The following is a 20,245-nucleotide window of genomic DNA, read 5'->3' as shown; positions in this document are numbered from 1 at the left end:
CCTTACTTGCAAAGATCAGACTAAAGAGAAAAAATCTTGTAAAATATGCATGTCTTGGAGTTGAGAAAAATGATGTTTGGAAGTTGAATTAAAAGGTATTAATACAAGTAACAGCTGAAACCACACTCTGTGGTAAAAAATCCACGTGCCAAGCAGGAGATGCCGGTTTGATCCATGTGTTGGGAAGATCCCCTGGAGAAGGAAATGGCAACCCACTTCAGTATTCTTGCCTGGGTAATGCCAGGGATAGGAGCCTGGTGGATTACAGTCCATCGGACTGAAAAAAGTCAGACACCATTTAGTGATTAAACAACAACAAAACAGTTGAAACCATGCTTAGGGATTTTCTTCATGCTCCAGTTCCTAGTAGAGCAACCTTCTACTCTGTTTCTGTGTTTGGATTTTTTTTTTTCTTGAGTTCACATATAAATTAGATCATGCAATATTATCTTTATATGTCTGGCTTATTTCACTTAGCAAAATGTCTTCCATGCTCATTCATCTTGTCAAAAAAGGTAATATTTTATTCTTTCTTAAGGCTGAATAATATATCATTGTATCCTATACATATTCTCCTTATATACTTGTCTTTTGATGTACAATTAGGTTTTTCAAAGTCCTTGTTATTGTATAATGCAGCAATAAACTAAGAGCGAAGATATTGCTTTGAGATCCTGTTTCCTGCTAGTGGTTTTATGATTTCCGATCTTATGTTAAGTAATTCACAAGGGAAATAATTCCAGAAGAAAAATCGGAGCATCAGAAAATAAACAACATCAGAAGTGGTAAATATCTATGTGTATATGTGTAGTTGAATCTTAATCACTCAGTCGTGTCCAACTCTGTGACCCCATGACTATAGCTTGCCAGGCTCCTCTGCTTACATGGAATTCTCTAGGCAAGAATACTGAAGTGGGTAGCCATTCCCTTCTCCAGGGGATCTTCCTGATCCAGGGATTGAACCTGGGTTTCATGCATTGTGGTCAGATTCTTCATTGTCTGAGCCACCAGAATAAAAATCTAGGTATATAAAATAGTTAACTTTCCTCTTATTTTCTTCTAAAGACATAACATCTGTTTTATAAAAAAGCAAATATTGATGTGTATTTTTCATAAATTATGGAATGTAGGGGAGATAAAAGGACCTATGTTGCTGCTGTTTCTATATTTTGAATAAATATAAAATGCAAAATGATGGAAAGTGTTATAGCTAAAAAGTCAAAAGATAAAACAATATCCCATCCTGAAATTATTTGAATAATCCAAAGAAAACTGAAAAGGGCAGACAAAGTACAAAAATCAGAGGAGGTAAGTAAAAATATATTATACAAAATGGTAGACATGCATCCAACCATATTAAGAATTATACCAATGCACTGCAGAACATACTCTGGAAGCAAATTGAATGCAGAATATAACTAGAAGAAAGGCAATACTTACAGTACTTTGAATGCTTTTTTAGCAACTTGTCAACTTCCACAAAACAACAAAAATCTAAAAAATAAAAAAACAAATTTGGGAAAAAATTTTAAAAGTCAAAATTTGGGTCTTTGCAGAAAGCAACAAAATTGATAAAATATTCATCTATCAAATCAAGAATAATACAGATCAAGAGATATTACAAATCACCAACATTAGGAATAAAGGTAGTGCTGTCAACATAAATTCTGTATATATTAAAAGGATAATGAGAGAAGATTTTATCAACTTATAGGGTAAATTGGCGGAGAAGGCAATGGCATCCCACTCCAGTACTCTTGCCTGGAAAATCCCATGGACGGAGAGCCTGGTAGGCTGCAGTCCATGGGGTCGCTAAGAGTCGGACACGGCTGAGCGACTTCACTTTCACTTTTCACTTTCATGCATTGGAGAAGGAAATGGCAACCCACTCCAGTGTTCTTGCCTGGAGAATCCCAGGGACGGGGGAGCCTGGTGGGCTGCTGTCTATGGGGTCACACAGAGTCGAACACGACTGAAGTGACTTAGCAGTAGCAGCAGGGTAAATTGGACAACCTTTATTAAATTTTTTAAAATTCCTTGAAAATACAACATACTAGAGGTGATGCAAGAGAAACATAGAATATCATTATCCCTAAAGTCTATTAAAGAAATAGAATTTATCAAAACCTTTCCTCAAAAAAAGTTCAGAACAGTGATTTCACTGGTGAATTCTTCTGACTATTTAAAGAAGAAATAACAAGTCTTTTACAAACTCTTGCAGAAAATAGTAAATGAGGAAACATTTATCAATTTGTTTCATGAGATCAGTATATATCTGAAAACAAAACCAGGCAAAGATATTACAGAAAAAGTAAGTTTCACACCAACAGCATTAATAAGCAAAAATAAAAGAAATCCTTTACAAAGAAACTGCAACTCCAAATCCAAAATACATGAGAAGACGGGTCAGCAGAATTTGTCCCCACTGCAAGACTGTTCAATACTCTTAAAGCAATCAGTGCAACTCTTCATATTAACAAAATAGAGGGAAAAAAACAGATAATCATTTCGAGGACTTTTAAAAAAGCCTTTGACCAAATATGCCATCTGTTCGTGGTTTTAAAAAAAGCTAAAATGCCCTTGTAATAGTAATGGGGGGAATCTCCTCAACTTGATCAATGACATTCATGAAAAAATCCTAAAGCTTATATTGTACTTAATGTTGAAATACTGAATGTTTTCCTTCAAGATTGAAAGACAGGAAAAGGAACCCATTCTCACCACTTTTCATCAATAATTTACTTGAGGTACTAGCCATTGCAGTAAGAAGGAAAAGAACATTTTAAAATCAGAAAGTTAAAAACTAACACTATCTCTATTTGCAGATAATGTGTAGAATATACATGTAAACTTTCTAAGGAATCTACAACATCTGCAACTAATAAGAGTATTTAGCAAGGTTACAGAATACTGTTAATACATAAATATCAATTTAATTTTATGGATTAGCAATAGACAGATGACAAATTAAATATAGAAAATGCATTTGTATTAACAAAAGTGTGAAATACTTAAGACTATACATAACAAAAGACATGCAGGATATCCTCTGTGAAAACTGAAGATTATTGTTAGGAAAAATTAAAGAAAGTATGAAAGGAGAGAAATTCCTTTTTTATTTTTTTTTTTTACAATTTATAAGTCTCATAATTGTTAATTGTCTGCTGCTGCTGCTAAGTTGCATCAGTCGTGTCCAATTCTGTGTGACCCCATAGACGGCAGCCCACCAGGCTCCTCCGTCCCTGGGATTCTCCAGGCAAGAACACTGGAGTGGGTTGCCATTTCTTTCTCCATTGCATGAAAGTGAAAAGTGAAAGTGAAGTCGCTCAGTCGTGTCCAACTCCACAACCCCATGGACTGCAGCCTACCAGGCTCCTCTTTCCATACGATTTCCCAGGCAAGAGTACTGGAGTGGGTCACCAGTGCCTTCTCCAGTTAATTGTCTATTCTCCCTAAAATCATCGATAGCACCAACCTCATCCCCATGAACAATTTAGCTGCCTTTTCCTTTGTGGAAATTCACAAACTGATACTGAAGGGCGTAGATTAGTCAAAACAATATTAAAATGAAGAAAAAAATGAGAGTTTATATATATAGTTTTAATTTCAATAAAGGTACATTAACTCAGAAGTATGACATTAGCATCAGGAGAGATATATAGACTAATGAACCTGAGAAATACAGAAATCCACCCTTATTTATATGCTTAAATAGCAATAAAAGTGCCAAACTCATTGAACGGGAGAGAGAATAATTTTTCAATGAATGGCACTGGAAAAACTGAGTATCCACTTGGAAAAAAATAAGCAGCAACTCTAACTTCATAATATTTAAAAAATCAAATATTAATAGAGTTGCATATAAAACAAGTTATAGATGTTCTAGACAAGCACACAGGGGAAATTTTCAAGACTTTAGGCAAGTATTTCTTGGAACATATAAAACATGAATCAAAAATAATTTATAAATTGGATCTTCAAATTTTTAAATTTTTTTCTTCAAAAGATATAATCAAGGAAAGAAAGGAAAATATTTACAAAATAGCTGGCAATTTTTTGTGATACAGCAATGCCAGTTCTACAGTAATCTATTCCCTTATAGGATGACAGAGCATAGTACTCTCAAATTGGCAGCAAAAGTCTAATTGGTACAATTCTTTTGTTTTCTTAAAATCTAAAGCTTTGATTTGAGCATCTGTATGAAGGAAAGTGGAGAGCATTATGTTTTTAAATCTTACAGGTCTCTTTTAACATGCATTGTATTTTCATGGTTTTCATATCCTGTTTTGTTGTTGTTGTTTAGTGGCTAAGTCATATCACACTCTCACAACCCCATAGACTGTAGCCTGCCGGGTTGTCTGTCCTTGCGATTTCCCAGGCAAGAATTCTGGAGTGGGTTGCCATTTCCCTCTCCAGGGGATCTGCCTGACCCAGAGATCGAACCCGTGTCTCTTGCAAGTCTCTTGCATTGCAGGTGGATTCTTTACTGCTGAGCCACCAGGGAAGCACATCCTGTTTTAGACATTAATGTTAAATAAGTAAAAGAGTATGAAGAAGTCTTATGAGGGATTTCAGTTTATAAAGGATTGACTTTAAGTAGTTCATGCATTGGAGAAGGAAATGGCAACCCACTCCAGTGTTCTTGCCTGGAGAATCCCAGGGACGGGGAAGCCTGATGGGCTGCCGTCTACGGGGTCGCACAGAGTCGGACACGACTGAAGCGACTTAGCAGCAGCAGCAGCAGAGAAGTACAAGGCAGAAACAGGACTCAGAATGTTCTCACCTACAGAAAAAAATGTCTGTTGGACAGATGGTGGTGGAAGGAGAATTCAGAAATGAAGGAAGCACACAGAGACCATGGAAGGGATCCATGACCAATAGGAAAAGAGCCAGACTAGTTGTGAGAGCCAGAGAGAGCAGGATGAAAGCCCAGTATCCAATGCTGGAGAGCGTTCGGCTCTTCTAGAGGAGCTCTTAAGGTTTCTAACTAGAAAAAGAAAAAAATAAAAGATGGACGAATCATGAGGATCAGAGCCACTAAATCTAGAACCTTTTATCTAAATTCACCATGTCTCTATCGATAGTGCTTTCTCAGGCCCTTCATGCACACACACACACACACACACACACACACACACACACCACTTCTAAATTCTCAGGAAACAAAATACCTTTAACTCACGTGGCTTAATTATCAACAAAGCAGTGTCAGTTTCCTCTCTTCTCTTGAGCCCCCTCTGAAATACTGAAGTCTCAGTCAGACCACCCAGCTGTCTCCCTCCCTGTTCCGTAACCAACAGGGATATGAGGGTGGCACAAGGGCAGGAAGCAGCAAAGAAGGGAACTCTGGACTGTACTTTACTCCTCTTCATTCATGTGATGGTAATAAATATGGTCTCACATGAACCTAAAGCTGATATATATGCTCATGTGAAGACACACACACATTTAAAACTCTGTGAAGAATGGCTGTCCTTACTGTTTTTATTATATTATTTTCAAGAGAGTTGTGCAGAGGTAGATATTTAAGTAAAATATTATCGTACAAACTTTCTAGAATTATGCTATTCCCTTTACAGAGTAAGGAATTGTGTGTGTGTGTGTGTGTGTATATATATATATATATTTTTTTTTTGCAATCTAAACTTATTAATCTTACAGTTTGTGGAAAATCTACCTGGGACAATGAGAGTGGCTGATTCTTAATTTTATAGTCCCATAATTGTTTATAAACTGTCTGTGCAAAAAGTTCTGATAGATATTTACAATTGTCAAGAGTTTGCTTTCTCCAGGATACCCCCATGCCTTAAACAATATCAATCCATAAAACTAAATTAGAGATTTCTAATAGTTGCTACAGGCAAGAATTCAGAAACAACCCAGCTTTCATTTGTTGGTCATTTGCACTAACTTTTTAGGATATAAACTGAACTCTAGGGGTTATTACCTGAGTATACTAGATACATCTTGATTCCTTCCATTTTGATCCCTGCTTGAGAACACCATTGACCCTCATGGCTGTCAGTCCCCACGCTAACATCAGCATCATGCATTTCTTTGGCCTTGGAGTCAGTCATTCCCTGTCTGAGAAATATCCCTGCTCTCAGGTGGGCAATTTGGATGACTGAATACAAGAAGTCCCCACACCTACCCCCTCCTCCTTTCAGACAGAGTAGTGAAAATATGTATCCCAAACATGTTGTAGATGAGAAATGCAGAACTCTGCTATTTGGAGGATGTACTTTGAAAATAACAGAAAAGATTAAAAGCAGATTTTAATGGTCTTATATGCGCAAAGGACATCAGATAAGCAAGCTCCTCTAGATCCTTCTTTCTTCCATGCTTTGTAGAATTTCAAGAACTTGAAGAAAATTGTGGCCATAGTTTTGTGAATGTATAGATATCATGATGTCAAGATGACGGTTTTCATATCCCTCCTAATCTATGAGCCTATTACTTGCTATTCACTGCCTGACTACTGGTGAAATTGTTGTTTCACATTAGTGTAAAAAAATCAAATAGGAAAAAATTAAGCCCCAAATAACATTCAAGTCTATGATAAAAATCCTATTGAAAGTATCAGGAATTTCTGCTAAGTAAGTGTACTTAACTTTCTAAGCTACTCAGTGACAGACCTTTGGCCTATTGCTGACTAGACTAATGTGGGGGTGGTTTCTCTACAGTTAACTCACTATGGAGAACAGAAAAAAAGTTAATACTGATAAAGGCATTCTGGGGAATCTTTAGAAATCCTTCACTTTAAATCCTAATCTTATTGGTAAAAATGACTGGCTCAGCTTCCCTAGATTGAGACTAGCTTGTGTCTCACTCAGGTATGTCAATCCTCTGTGCAACTTCTCTTCCATTTCAGTTTTTGGCACTTCTAAGCTATATATATATATACACATATAAATATATACACATATATATATACACATATACATATATACATTTTTTTTTTCACTTTTGGATTGTGCTGTAATTTTGTGTGTCTGTGATTTTGTGCTATGTTACTTTAAGTGTGAACTCCATGGCCCAACCTGTTGGTGTCAGAATGGGAATTTAGCCTGGCACAACTCTTACAAGGGCAGAAGAGGAAATGCCATGATGTACATTCTGCCAAGTACATAGTTTTCTCTCAAAATATATTTTCAACAATAGAATTAAGTCAGATATCAAATAAAAGGATAATCATTTACTTGTCCCACCTAATGCTCAGATTCCTTGCTATCCAGCTTTTTACATTTTTATTAGTTCATACTTTCTTGTGAAGTATGAAAAAGAGTGTAACTGAGTTAAGTTCTTTTAGAACAAATGAACAGTTGAATTAATGGATTTCATATGCCTTTATATTATTTTTATGACTCAGTTGTAACCTACATTTTTAAGTAGGTCATATGGCATAATTCGTGCATCTTCTTTTTCAAGAGCTTGCTGATTTTCCCATCTCCATTTCTCCCCATGAATTCTCTACTGAGTGTAATCAGGAGTCTGTCTCCCTGTCATTCTCTTCCTCTTCGCTCACTTCTTGGTATGTTGTTGATCTTTGAACACAGGACTTTAGAAAATATGAGAAAGGCATACAAATGTTTTTATTGCCCAGATAAGAATGACTGAAGAAATAAATCAGCCGAAACTAATACTTAGCAAAGATATCTCTCAGGGCTATAAATTTGTTCACCTTTGTAATTTCGTCCATAAGGTTGGGGAGGGGTGGTATTGCTCATACTGCTGGAATAGGAACTTAATGTAAAAACTTTTTTTGTGTTTCATCATTGAAAACTTGAAGAATATTCTAGGTTTTATAAAAAGGAATTAAAATAGTGGTATTTTTCAGAGGCAAGAGTCATGATAAAATTAGTGCATGAGAGCTATTAGAGGAAAGATTTTAAAAGGACCAAGAAAGCAAATATACAGATGAGAGGGACTTTCAGAAAGAATAGAGAGAAAAATGCAAGGACCCCACAGAGTGTTGGAAGATCATTTCTGCACAGAGATAAATAACATCATCTATGGAGGTCAGTATTAACTGGTTGGTAGTAACAGGAGCATGAATCTGGGCTAAGTTTAACATTGTGATTATAAGATACAAAGCTAATGACACATGGTAGTGTGTGAGCTCCTCCCTCAAAAAAAAAAAAAAAAAAAAAAAGACCAAATGGTGACAAATCTAGACCCTAATTAACTGAGAAACAAAAATGCAACTAGGACAATTTCTATGATTTACCTGCACAAACACTCCCATGGTTTCTTGCACTTTCTCATCATCTCAAGCACTCAGAGATGTCCCTCTTCTCCAGAATCTACAGTTCCCTTTGCTGTCATAATATTTCTCCTGGTTCAGTATGGTCTTGGCCTCCATAGGTATTAACTTTCCACTAGATCCATTACTTGTGCAGATTATGTTAGTCACCTCTTAAACACAGCCTGAGAGTATTTTAACCACCATTTTGGTAGGTAATTTTTCTCTCTTAAAGATCTTTTCCACCATATGTACCCTTATTCAGACTTCAGTAGTAATCACTAAACCTATGACACTCAAATCTTGTTTGATTCCCATAAAATACTTGTTTTTTTGTACCTATGGGACTCTGTAGGCCTGTTACAGGGTCTTTCTATTGATCCCAGCTCCTAACCTCTTCCCTTTACCCCAGTTATATTCCTCTTGAGCACCCAACAGATATTTAATGACTTCTAGAACATCTCATTTTGGTCATTTTATTTGTTCTTTAAATTCAGCATATGCAAACATGACTTCACCATTTGCTCCTCAAATTTTGTCCTATGCCATGTAATTTTGTTCTCAAAGAATGTCAAATCATCCACTCATATTTAGGAAGTTCAGTGTTATCTGATCATTGTTCTTTAGGGAAAATACATTTTTGAAAGATACAGCATTTTCTATTTTTACTTATCAGTATTTCAATAGAAATTTTTCATTCTTATCATAATTTCAGGGGATTATTCCTAGGAGTACAGTTGTATGTGTTTGATATGTTAATGCTGTCTATCCAACCTTATATTTAGCCAGAATATAAGTGCAAATGATCAGGTTCCTATGGGTTTAAGTTCTGCTATCTTTGAAAACATGGTTCAAAACCTGGCAAACATGTATTTGTTGAGAGTTTTTCTTTCTAGGAAAATTTTTTCTTTCAAGTACTTCAAAATTGTGGGAAATTTTATACTACTCTCCTCTTTTCCCCTGCTACCCCTGCCAACCTCCTGCACTGCCCCAGCACTTAAGAAATGTCCCATGGGAAAAAATATCCTTCAGAGTGGGAGCCTCTAATTTCTACTTGATTGCTGCAGATTCACCTGTCAAAGGCTACACCAGTGTCCCTCTGCTCAAACTAAGCCCTTTCCTGAGTTAGCAAATGACCCTCAGGAAATAAACTGCCCAGTGAATCAACTCATTTGTTCAAGTCAGTATTTCTTCCTTAGCTTTTGGTCATTGAGACCAAGCTCACTCTGCTTTCAGCACAAAAGTCCAATAAGAGTATAAATAAGATGTTAAGGCAAATGCCATGCTTCATTTCTGAGTCTGTCTGACTCTTTGTGACCCCATGGACTGTAGCCCATCGGGCTCCTCTGTCCATGGAGTTTCCCAAGAAAGAATAATGGAGTTGATTGTCCTTTTCTTCTCTAGGGGATCTTCCCAACCCAGGGATCTAACTCAAGTCTCCTGTGTCTCCTACATTGGCAGACAGATTCTTTACCACTAAGCTACCTGGGAAGCCTCCCAGGTTGAGGCAAGGGATGTGACTTTATTAGGAAAGACAGCAGATTAAGAAGATGGCTTACTAGTCAGACAAAGGCCTCAAAATAGCCATCTTCTCAAGGTCTGGATACTAGATCCTTCTACAGAACAGAGTTGAAGAGAGGTGAGGAAATGAAGTTAAAAGGCCATTAATCTTGCAGATATATGTTAGAATGGCAAGCCTCAGGGAGAGGATGTTGCTCATTTCTCCCTTCCTGTAGCCACCCACAGGTGGACAGGCTCCCAAACAAAGGCATTTTGGTTTAACATTCAAGTAGAGGGGCAGGGTTCCCCAAGGCAGGCCATTATGTATAAACAATATCTTTTTAGTGAGCAAAAGCAATGGGAAGGTTAACGTCAAAGAAGCAAATCCAACATGGAGACAAAATTGGCTCTTCTAGTAACATTTTGACTTGTTTAAATCTATAATTTAATTTACTCATTTCATTTGTTCTTGATAGGGCCCACATGGGGTCTCATTGATAAGATGGCTTGTTATGTCAACCTTCCAATGTCCCCTTATGCCACAGCTGGGACATGATCGTGGAGGGGCCCTTGGCTTTAGGCATGAGTGGGCCCAGTGGTCTTCTTTGCCACATTTGAAGCAGGGCCCAGGTGGCTTCTTTTCTTTGTTGGTTGATGGAGGCTTGGAGCCATGTAGGGCAGTGGCTAAAAGGTGATATTCAGCCTGATCTTGTTGGGCCTTCTCTAACTTTGCTTGTTTTTCTTGGTTATTGAAAATCTTAAAGGCTAAATTTAAAAGGTCTTGTTGAGGATTTTGAGGGCCTTCTGCCTTTCTTAGTTTCTTTCAGATATCTGGGGACGATTGGGAGATAAAATGGGTGTTAAGGACAATGGTGCCCTCTGCTGAAGTGGGGTCTAATTTTGTATATTTTTGTAGTGCTTCTATTAACCTAGGTAGAAATTATGCAGGGTTTTCATCTAGTCTTTGACTTATCTCCTGGAGCTTATCAAAGTTCACGGGTTTATGCCCTGCCTTGTGAAGGCACACAACGAGGCAAGCAACCATGTGATTACAGGCTACTCATCCAGATCTCCCTGCCTGATAATCCCAGTTGGGATCATCTAAGGGGACAGCCATCACCCTTATGGGCTTTGTGTATCTCATCAGCATGCGCCTGAGAGGCTTGCGATACTCGTTCCTTCTCTTCTGGGAGAAGAGTGGAGGAAAGTATGATGTAAATACCATGCCAGGTTAAGTCGTAATGAAGGAGGAAACAGACAGAACAGGTTCTATCTTGAAAGCAGGACTCCATCTTGGGTAGGACTGTGGACTTTGAGCTATACGCCCAGTATCTATGGAAATGACATACCAACTAGAAAACCAGACTCTCTGGATGGAAGAGCTGAAGGGCTCATACCTAGACTCCCTGCACCTAAAAGAATACCTTTATTTTCTGTGTAACTGAATAAAATTATAAATTCTATTATGCTTATTGGGGTATGACCACAGGCCTATTGATAATTGTCCACTGTTAACTACCTAGGCTTAAAGCATATGAATCACGGGTTAACTTTGATTGTATCTTTCTTTTCTTTTGATCAGACTAGTTTCAGGGAATTTGGGGAGGTGGGTTTGGGCACATACACTTAGAGTATATAAGGTTTTCACAAAAACTGGTTGGAGTCCTTGCCTTTGGCCCACCAGTGTAATAAACTGCAGTTCACTATCTGCATTGTACGTCTTAGTTTGTTTCCCAGAACACGGGGCTACAACAGTAAGACAGGTCAGGGTCTGAGGAGAAGGAGCCAAGATGCTTTTCAATCTGAGATAGATCAGTGAGGGAGAATGGGACTTGAACCGAACAATGCCTTCTGCTCCAGCTACTTCCCAAAAAGGGAGGAGTAGGGCAAGGGAAGGAACAGGGTCCTGCAGTGAAATTTCCTATTTTAAAGTTGTTTAGGACAGGGTATGGGGAGGGGATGTAGGGAGGTCAGGGTAAAGGCTTAGGACCCTCAAGGTAGAGGGTGGGGCTGAGGTCTCAGAGCTTTTCTCAGGCACAGGCTGGGGAGGGGTTTGGGAGCTGCCACAGTGGCAGAGGTCTGCGCTAGAGAAGGAGGGACAGAGGAGGGGACCCAAGATGGAGGTTGTGGAATTGGATATGAAGTGGCTGCAAAGGGTCTGGGAGCAATAGAGGGTGGGCTGTGGTCGGAATGGTATAAGGGAGAAGAAGAAAAGTCTGAAAAGCGATCAGGAGACATTGTAATAGGAGGAAGTGGCCCAGAGTGGGCTATTTAGAAGTAGAACAGAATTCACAGAGAGAGGGTTGAGAGCAAAGAGCAAAGAAAGCCTGAACATAAGGGATTCTATTCTTATTCTATTCTATTCTTATTGTATGTAAGAGAACCCCAAATAAGACGGTAGGTGTTGCAAGAGGGCATCAGAGGGCAGACACACTGAAACCATAATTGCAGAAAACTAGTCAATCTAATCACACTAGGACCACAGCCTTGTCTAACTCAATGAAAATAAGCCATGCCCTGTGGGGCCACCCAAGACAGGCGGGCATGGTGAAAAGGTCTGACAGAATGTGGTCCACTGGAGAAGGGAATGGCAAACAACTTCAGTATTCTTGCCCTGAGAATCCCATGAACAGTATGAAAAGGCAAAATAATAGGATACTGAAAGAGGAACTCCCCAGGTCAAGGAGGTGCCCAGTATGCTACCGGAGATCAGTGGAGAAATAACTCCAGAAAGAATGAAGGGATGGAGCCAAAGCAAAAACAATACCCAGTTGTGGATGTGACTGGTGATAGAAGCAAGGCCAGATGCTGTAAGAGTAATATTGCATAGGAACTTGGAATGTCAAGTCCGTGAATCAAGGCAAACTGAAAGTGGCCAAACAGGAGATGGCAAGAGTGAACGTCGACATTCTAGGAATCAGCCAGCAAAAATGGACTGGAATGGGGGAATTTAATTCAGATGACCATTATATCTACTACTGCGGGTAGGAATCCCTGAGAAGAAATGGAGTAGCCATCATGGTCAACAAAAGAGTCTGAAATGCAGTACTTGGATGTAATCTCAAAATCGACAGAATGATCTCTGTTCGTTTCCAAGGCAAACCATTCAATATCACAGTAATCCAAGTCTATGCCCCAACCAGTAACGCTGAAGAAGCTGGTGTTGAACGGTTCTATGAAGACCTACAAGACCTTTTAGAACTAACACCCAAAAAAGATGTCCTTTTCATTATAGGGGACTGGAATGCAAAAGTAGGAAGTCAAGAAACATCCAGAGTAACCAGCATCTTTGGCCTTGAAATACAGAATGAAGCAGGGCAAAGACGAATAGAGTTTTGCCAAGAAAATGCACTGGTCATAACAAACACCCTCTTCCAACAACACAAGAGAAGACTCTACACATGAACATCACCAGATGGTCAACACCGAAATCAGACTGATTGTATTCTTTGCAGCCAAAGATGGAGAAGCTCTATACAGTCAACAAAAACAAGACCAGGAGCTGACTGTGGCTCAGATCATGAACTCCTTATTGTCAAATTCAGACTTAAATTGAAGAAAGTAGGGAAAACCACTAGACCATTCAGGTATGACCTAAATCAAATCCTTTATGATTATACAGTGAAAGTGAGAAATAGATTTAAGGGACTAGATCTGATAGATACAGTGCCTGATGAACTATGGATGGAGGTTCGTGACATTGTACAGGAGACAGGGATCAAGACCATATCCATGGCAAAGAAATGCAAAAAAGCAAAATGGCTGTCTGAGGAGGGCTTACAAATAGCTGTGAAAAGAAGAGAAGTGAAAAGCAAAGGAGAAAAGGAAAGTTATAAACATCTGAATGTAGAGTTCCAAAGAATAGCAAGAAGAGATAAGAAAGCCCTCCTCAGTGATCAATGCAAATAAACAGAGGAAAACAACAGAATGGGAAAGACTAGAGATCTCTTCAAGAAAATTAGAGATACCAAGGGAACATTTCATGCAAAGATGAGCTTGATAAAGGGCAGAAATGGTATGGACCTAACAAGCAGAAGATATTAAGAGGTGGCAAAAAAAAAAAAACACCGAAGAACTGTACAAAAAAGATCTTCACAACCAAGATAATCACAATGGTGTGATCACTGACCTAGAGCCAGACATCCTGGAATGTGAAGTCAAGTGGGCCTTAGAAAGCATCACTATGAACAAAGCTAGTGGAGGTGATGGAATTCCAGTTGAGCTATTTCTAATCCTGAAAGATGATGCTGTGAAAGTGCTGCACTCAATATGCCAGCAAATTTGGAAAACTCAGCAGTGGCCACAGGACTGGAAAAGGTCAGTTTGCATTCCAATCCCAAAGAAAGGCAATGCCAAAGAATGCTCAAACTACCACACAATAACACTCATCTCACATGCTAGTAAAGTAATGCTCAAAATTCTCAAAGCCAGGCTTCAGCAATACGTGAACCGTGAACTTCCTGATGTTCAAGCTGGTTTTAGAAAAGGCAGAGGAACCAGAGATCCAATTGCTAACATCTGCTGGATCATCAAAAAAGCAAGAGAGCTCCAGAAAAACATCTATTTCTGCTTTATTGACTGTGCCAAAGCCTTTGACTGTGCGGATCACAACAAACTGTGGAAAATTCTGAAAGAGATGGGAATACCAGGCCACCTGACTTGCTTATTGAGAAACCTATATGCAGGTCAGGAAGCAACAATTAGAACTGGACATGGAACAACAGACTGGTTCCAAATAGGAAAAGGAGTATGTCAAGGCTGTATATTGTCACCCTGGTTATTTAACTCCTATGCAGAGTACATCATGAGAAATTTTGGGCTGGAAGAAGCACAAGCTGGAATCAAGATTGCCAAGAGAAATATCAATAACCTCAGATATGCAGATGACACCACCCTTATGGCAGAAAGTGAAGAGGAACTAAAAAACCTCTTGATGAAAATGAAAGTGGAGAGTGAAAAAGTTGGCTTAAAGCTCAACATTCAGAAAACGAAGATCAGGGCATCTGGTCCCATCACTTCATGAGAAATAGATGGGGAAACAGTGGAAAGAGTGTCAAACTTTATTTTGGGAGGCTCCAAAATCACTGCAGATGGTGACTGCCGCCATGAAATTAAAAGATGCTTACTCCTTGGAAGAAAAGTTATGACCAACCTAGATAGCATATTGAAAAGAGAGACATTACTTTTCCAACAAAGGTCCATCTAGTCAAGGCTATGGTTTTTCCAGTGGTCATGTATGGATGTGATAGTTAGACTGTGAAGAAAGCTGAGCACTGAAGAATTTCTGCTTTTGAACTGTGGTGTTGGAGAAGACTCTTGAGAGTCCCTTGGACTGCAAGGAGATCCAACAAGTCCATTCTGAAGGAGATCAGCCCTGGGATTTCTTTGGAAGGAATGATGCTAAAGCTGAAACTCCAGTACTTTGGCCACCTCATGCGAAGAGTTGACTCATTGGAAAAGACTCTGATGCTGGGAGGGATTGGGGGCAGGAGGAGAAGGGGACGCCAGAGGATGAGATAGCTGGATGGCATCACTGACTCAATGGACGTGAGTCTGAGTGAACTCTGGGAGTTGGTGATGGATAGGGAGGCCTGGTGTGCTGTGATTCATGGGGTCGCAAAGAGTCGGACACGACCGAGTGACTGAACTGAACTGAAGGAATTCTAACCACTTGCCCTTGAGGTGGCAGAAGTTATTGAGGTCCCGTAGAATATTATAATCAAGAGTTCCATTTTCTGGTCATTTGGATCTGTTATGAAGTCTTTATTGCAGCCAGTGTTAGAATAGTAAATAAGTCTTTTTGGTCTTATCTCCCCTTAGAAGCCCAAAGCTTTTAGGTTTTGGAGAAGGCATTCTAGAGGAGTAAATTTTGAGATTGAGAATTTCACATTGCGGCCAAATAGGGAGGTTAAGGGACGAGGAAGCCTGGTGAGCTGCCGTCTATGGGGTCGCACAGAGTTGGACACGACTGAAGCGACTTACCAGCAGAGAAAGCGAGGAGAAAGGGCTGAGAGAAAAGGCGTGCCCGTTCTCAGAGAGTAACAATAGTCTGCTTTGAAATGGGCGTGCCCTGTTTCAAAGTCAGACGGGGTACAAGGCCGAGGGCCTGAGGGCTGTGGGATTCCTCCCACCTAGTGCTAGGACTTGGAAACGAGGTGAGAGAGAGAGGATCCGAGGAAATCGGATTTCACGCACCCTTGTAACCAGTGGATTCAATGTGGGCAGGTGGGTGGATGTCAGTCCAGCAAGGCGAGAGGAGAGTCCTGCCCCGGAGCTCGTCTCAGTTTCTAGGCAAGGTCCAAGGGAGGGGACCACGGGAGGTGGGCTCCTCAGAGGAGCCCACTCAGTCCCTATGTAGACTATCTTCAAATCTTAATGCTCTTTCCACCATCCTTTACACTGATTTATATAAATTCCAGAGAGGTTAAACAAATATTCAGATAGGTGATCAGTTTTGCCATATAAAATTTTGAAATATTAGCACTGAAAATATATCAAAGAATATTAGTAGAAAATCTGAGAGGAAAACTAATATCAAAATATCTATCTGTATCTATCTATGTGTGTCTATATATAGACACACATAGAAAGATAAAGATAATAGTAATTGGATGACAGTGGAGAGTAATAAGAAGAGATTGAAAGCCCTAAACTGCCCGATTATTGTTTGCATTAGGAGGTTTTGTAAAGTCTACATCTCAATGGCTCCCTGTAAAACACCAGCAGGGATATGGTAAAAGATGCATTCCCAGTTGAGAACAGTATTCCCACTACTATCCTCCCCACCAGACCTGCCCTCATGGGCTCATTGTGCCCCACTACATCTGGGACATGGAATCCATACATGTTCAAGCTAGAAAATCAAGCTGATATCTTCCCTCCTTAGAAAGTGAGGTACTGTTTTGGTCTTCTCCAGGTAACTGAAAGTTCCTACATGCTGGTTTCACATCCAGAAAGTAAAGCCATTGCCAAATAAATTGACTTTAGCTATTTCAGAAAATTTCTAATATGATTATTATGGCTTAAAATTCTTTGAAAGAAACCAATATATCCTTCACCAGGAGAATGGATAAACAAACTGAAACACACTGATGATGGAATGTGAAAGTGATAGTCACTCAGTCGTGTCTGACTCTTTGTGACCCATGGACTATAGCCTGCCAGGTTCCTCTGTCCAGGGAATTCTTCAGGCAAGAATACTGAAGTGGGTAGTCATTTCTTTCTCCAGGGTTCTTCCCAACTCAGGGATTGAACTCAGGTCTCCTGCAGGCAGATTCTTTACCATCTGAATCATGAGCGATGTTATTCATCAATGAGAAGAAATGCACTATCAAGCCACAAAAAAGGCTTGGAGGTAACTCAAATACATTTCTCTCAGTGAAAGAAATCAGTCTGAAAAAGCTACAATACTATATGATTTCTACTATATGACATGCAGAAAAAGGCAAGACTATAGAGACAGTAAAAAGATCAGTGGTTGCTAAGGATTTAGAAGGAGGGGAGTAAGAATGGACAGGTGGAGGGTGGAGCCCAGTTGATGTTAGTTTATCAATTATAATGGATGTACCACACCAATGCAAGCTGTTACTAAATGGAACAGTGTTCAGGGAATAAGGGATATAGGTAAATTTTCTGTATTTTCTGCAAAAGTCTCCTGTAAACCTAAAGTTGCTTTTAAAATAAAGTCTATTATAATGTTTATAAAATGGATTAAAGACGCCCAGAAGGCACACAAAGAGTAAATAAGCACAGGATTATTATTATTAGATGGATTCAAATGATAACACAATGAAATAACATCCCATACTTATTTTAATGGTTAGAATTAAATATCAATAATACATAGTGAAACAAGAAATTAAAACTAACAATACCAGGTGCTGGTAAGGATATGAGGCAGTTGGAATTCCCAATCATTTCTAGTAGGAGTGCAGAATGGTACGGCCACTCTAGAAAGAGTTTGGCAGTTTCTTATAAAGTTGTAACTGCTCTAATCACATGACCCAGTCATTTCATTTTTAGATGTTTACCATAGAAAAGTGAAAACTGATATTCACACACAAATGTTTACATAAATGTTTACAGCATCTTAATTGTGGCTGTCTGAACCATGGGTTTGCAAAGAATTTCCAGACATGGAGTATTGTAAAAAGGAGGGAGTTTATTAAGAACAAACAGCAGAGATAATTCGGTCACTGCTAGTGTCTCAGGTGCACTCTCAGTGCAAATTTGACACTTTTTTGTGGGTTAGTAGCCAATTTTTCAGAGAAGGCAATGGCACCCCACTCCAGTACTCTTGCCTGGAAAATCCCATGGATGGAGGAGCCTGGTGGGCTGCAGTCCATGGGGTCGCTAAGAGTCGGGCACGACTGAGCGACTTCACTTTCACTTTTCACTTTCATGCATTGGAGAAGGAAATGGCAACCCACTCCAGTGTTCTTGCCTGGAGAATCCCAGGGACGGGGGAGCCTGGTGGGCTGCTATCTATGGGGTCACACAGGGTCGGACGCGACTGAAGCAACTTAGCAGCAGCAGCAGCCAATTTTTTAGCTTCAAGACAAAGAAAATTTCTGCTGCTAAGTTGGCATTAGGGTGATATAGGGTGGGTATATTTTTGCCTAATATGTGGTCAGGAAGCCTACTGGTGGTGTTCATGGGGGCTTTTGACAATTATTATAATGGGGCTCAGTCAGCTTCTGAGATGACCTTGGTGCTGTGCTCAGCTTCTGTGGCCTTGGGGCAGGACTCCACATTAATTTATAGTCATCCCAATTGGAAACAACATTCTTTAGAGATTAAATGGTCAAATTACTGTACATTAATTCACTGGAATACTACTCAGCAAATAGGAATCAAGTATTAATACCTCTAATACCATGGTTAAATATCAAAAGCTTTATTCCAAGGGAAAGGAGCCAACCTCAAAACACAAAATATAATGGTTCTATTTATATGAACTTCTGGTAAAATACAAAACACACAGAATCACTAATCTGATCAATTGTTTCCAGGTTAGGTACTAATGAAATGTTTGACTACACAAATCTATCACAAAATAGTTTTTTGGTGTAATGGAACTATCTTTTATCCTGAATCTAGTAGTGGCTACATGAGTCTGTATAAGTGCTAAAACCCACAAGATTGTTCTAAAATATAATTCATACTCCATGTACATTAAGAAACTGTCTTCCCAAGTTATACATAGTAACAAGAAAAGGCAGGAATGAACCAATACCTCAAGGTGAATGGGAGGGTAAAAAGTGTAAGGATGGAATATAGATGCTCACACGGAGGAAGCTTAAGAATAAGCTTGAAAACATCTGGTCCCTCTGAATGCCACCAAGTTAGACAACTGAGAACAACTCAATTATTTTTTATTTGAAGGTTTTATTTTTCAGCATTTCACTTTATAAATGCAGTACAAAACCCAAAGGTGCCAAAGAATACAATACAAAAAGTTATTCTCCCCTTATTTTCACCTTTGACATTTTAAATTTGTAATCTTAAAGACATTGCAACACTATATGGACAATCACATACTCTAGTGCTTTGTATACATTTAGAATGATGATATGATTATATTTTATGATCTTTTTTTCATTACACATACCACAAGCAACACACAGTTTTCTACCTTGCACCATGCTCTGGGGAAGCTGTTTCTGAAGAAAAAAAAAAAAAAAAGGATTAGGTGCCAGAGTCCAGCTCCAGCAGCCAGGGGATCAGCCTGAAGGGATGAGCAGTGTCAGTGGAAAATGATGGAGCCTCTGACTCGAGGTATGGGACTACATGTTTATTTCAAGCATCAGATCTTCTTTTATACTTTTTCAAAAACATTAGGTCAGAGGTTTTACATTTTCAGCTCCCCCTCACCCAGATTTATTATCTCCTTGTTGTCCTTCAAACAAAGTTCCTGCTTCAGTGATTCTTTCAGAATCATGTTTACTTGTGATTACATTGTAACCCATGCTTATGTCTGGGCTGCATACCACATTACTCAGTTTATTTTTTATCTTTCTAAATCCTGCTTGCCCCTAGTATCTTAAGCTCACTATCTCCTAAAAAGGCTTCTATGCTATGCTATGCTAAGTCACTTCAATTGTGTCCGAGTCTGTGTGACCACATAGACAGCAGCCCACCAGGCTCCCCCGTCCCTGGGATTCTCCAGGCAAGAACACTGGAGTGGGCTGCCATTTCCTTCTCCAATGCATGAAACTGAAAAGTGAAAGTGAAGTCACTCAGTCGTGTCTGACTCTTAGCGACCACATGGACTGCAGCCTAACAGGCTCCTCCGTCCATGGGATTTTCCAAGCAAGAGTACCAGAGTGGGGTGCCATTGCCTTCTCCGAAAAAGGCTTCTAGCTATTCTTAATTATTCCTAAACCCTAAGCTCAGCAAACTTCTTTTGCCAGAAACATTTCCCTCACAAACAGGTCTCAGATAACAGTCTTTCCCATGGCTTCAAGCTGTGGCCTACGTGCTCATCCTGGGACATTCTTTGCA

At 39.4% G+C, this 20,245-nt stretch overlaps 1 protein-coding gene across 1 annotated transcript in view; it reads right to left on the bottom strand.

Moving 5' to 3' along the window:
• The window catches only part of LOC147346997 (butyrophilin subfamily 1 member A1-like), a 44,077-nt gene that overhangs the window by 23,603 nt on the left and 229 nt on the right, over window positions 1-20,245 (bottom strand). The window contains exon 2 of the mRNA XM_086370562.1: window positions 19,353-19,404. Within this exon, the coding sequence (XP_086226688.1) occupies window positions 19,353-19,404 (52 nt within the window). The remainder of the gene's footprint in view (window positions 1-19,352; window positions 19,405-20,245) is intronic.

The sequence above is a fragment of the Bos grunniens genome, chromosome 23, assembly GCF_055505025.1.
Source record: "Bos grunniens cultivar Pamir isolate PY7600 chromosome 23, Bosgru_T2T1.0, whole genome shotgun sequence".
Taxonomy (NCBI): domain Eukaryota; kingdom Metazoa; phylum Chordata; class Mammalia; order Artiodactyla; family Bovidae; genus Bos; species Bos grunniens.
This window is presented reverse-complemented; position numbering and strand designations above follow the sequence as displayed.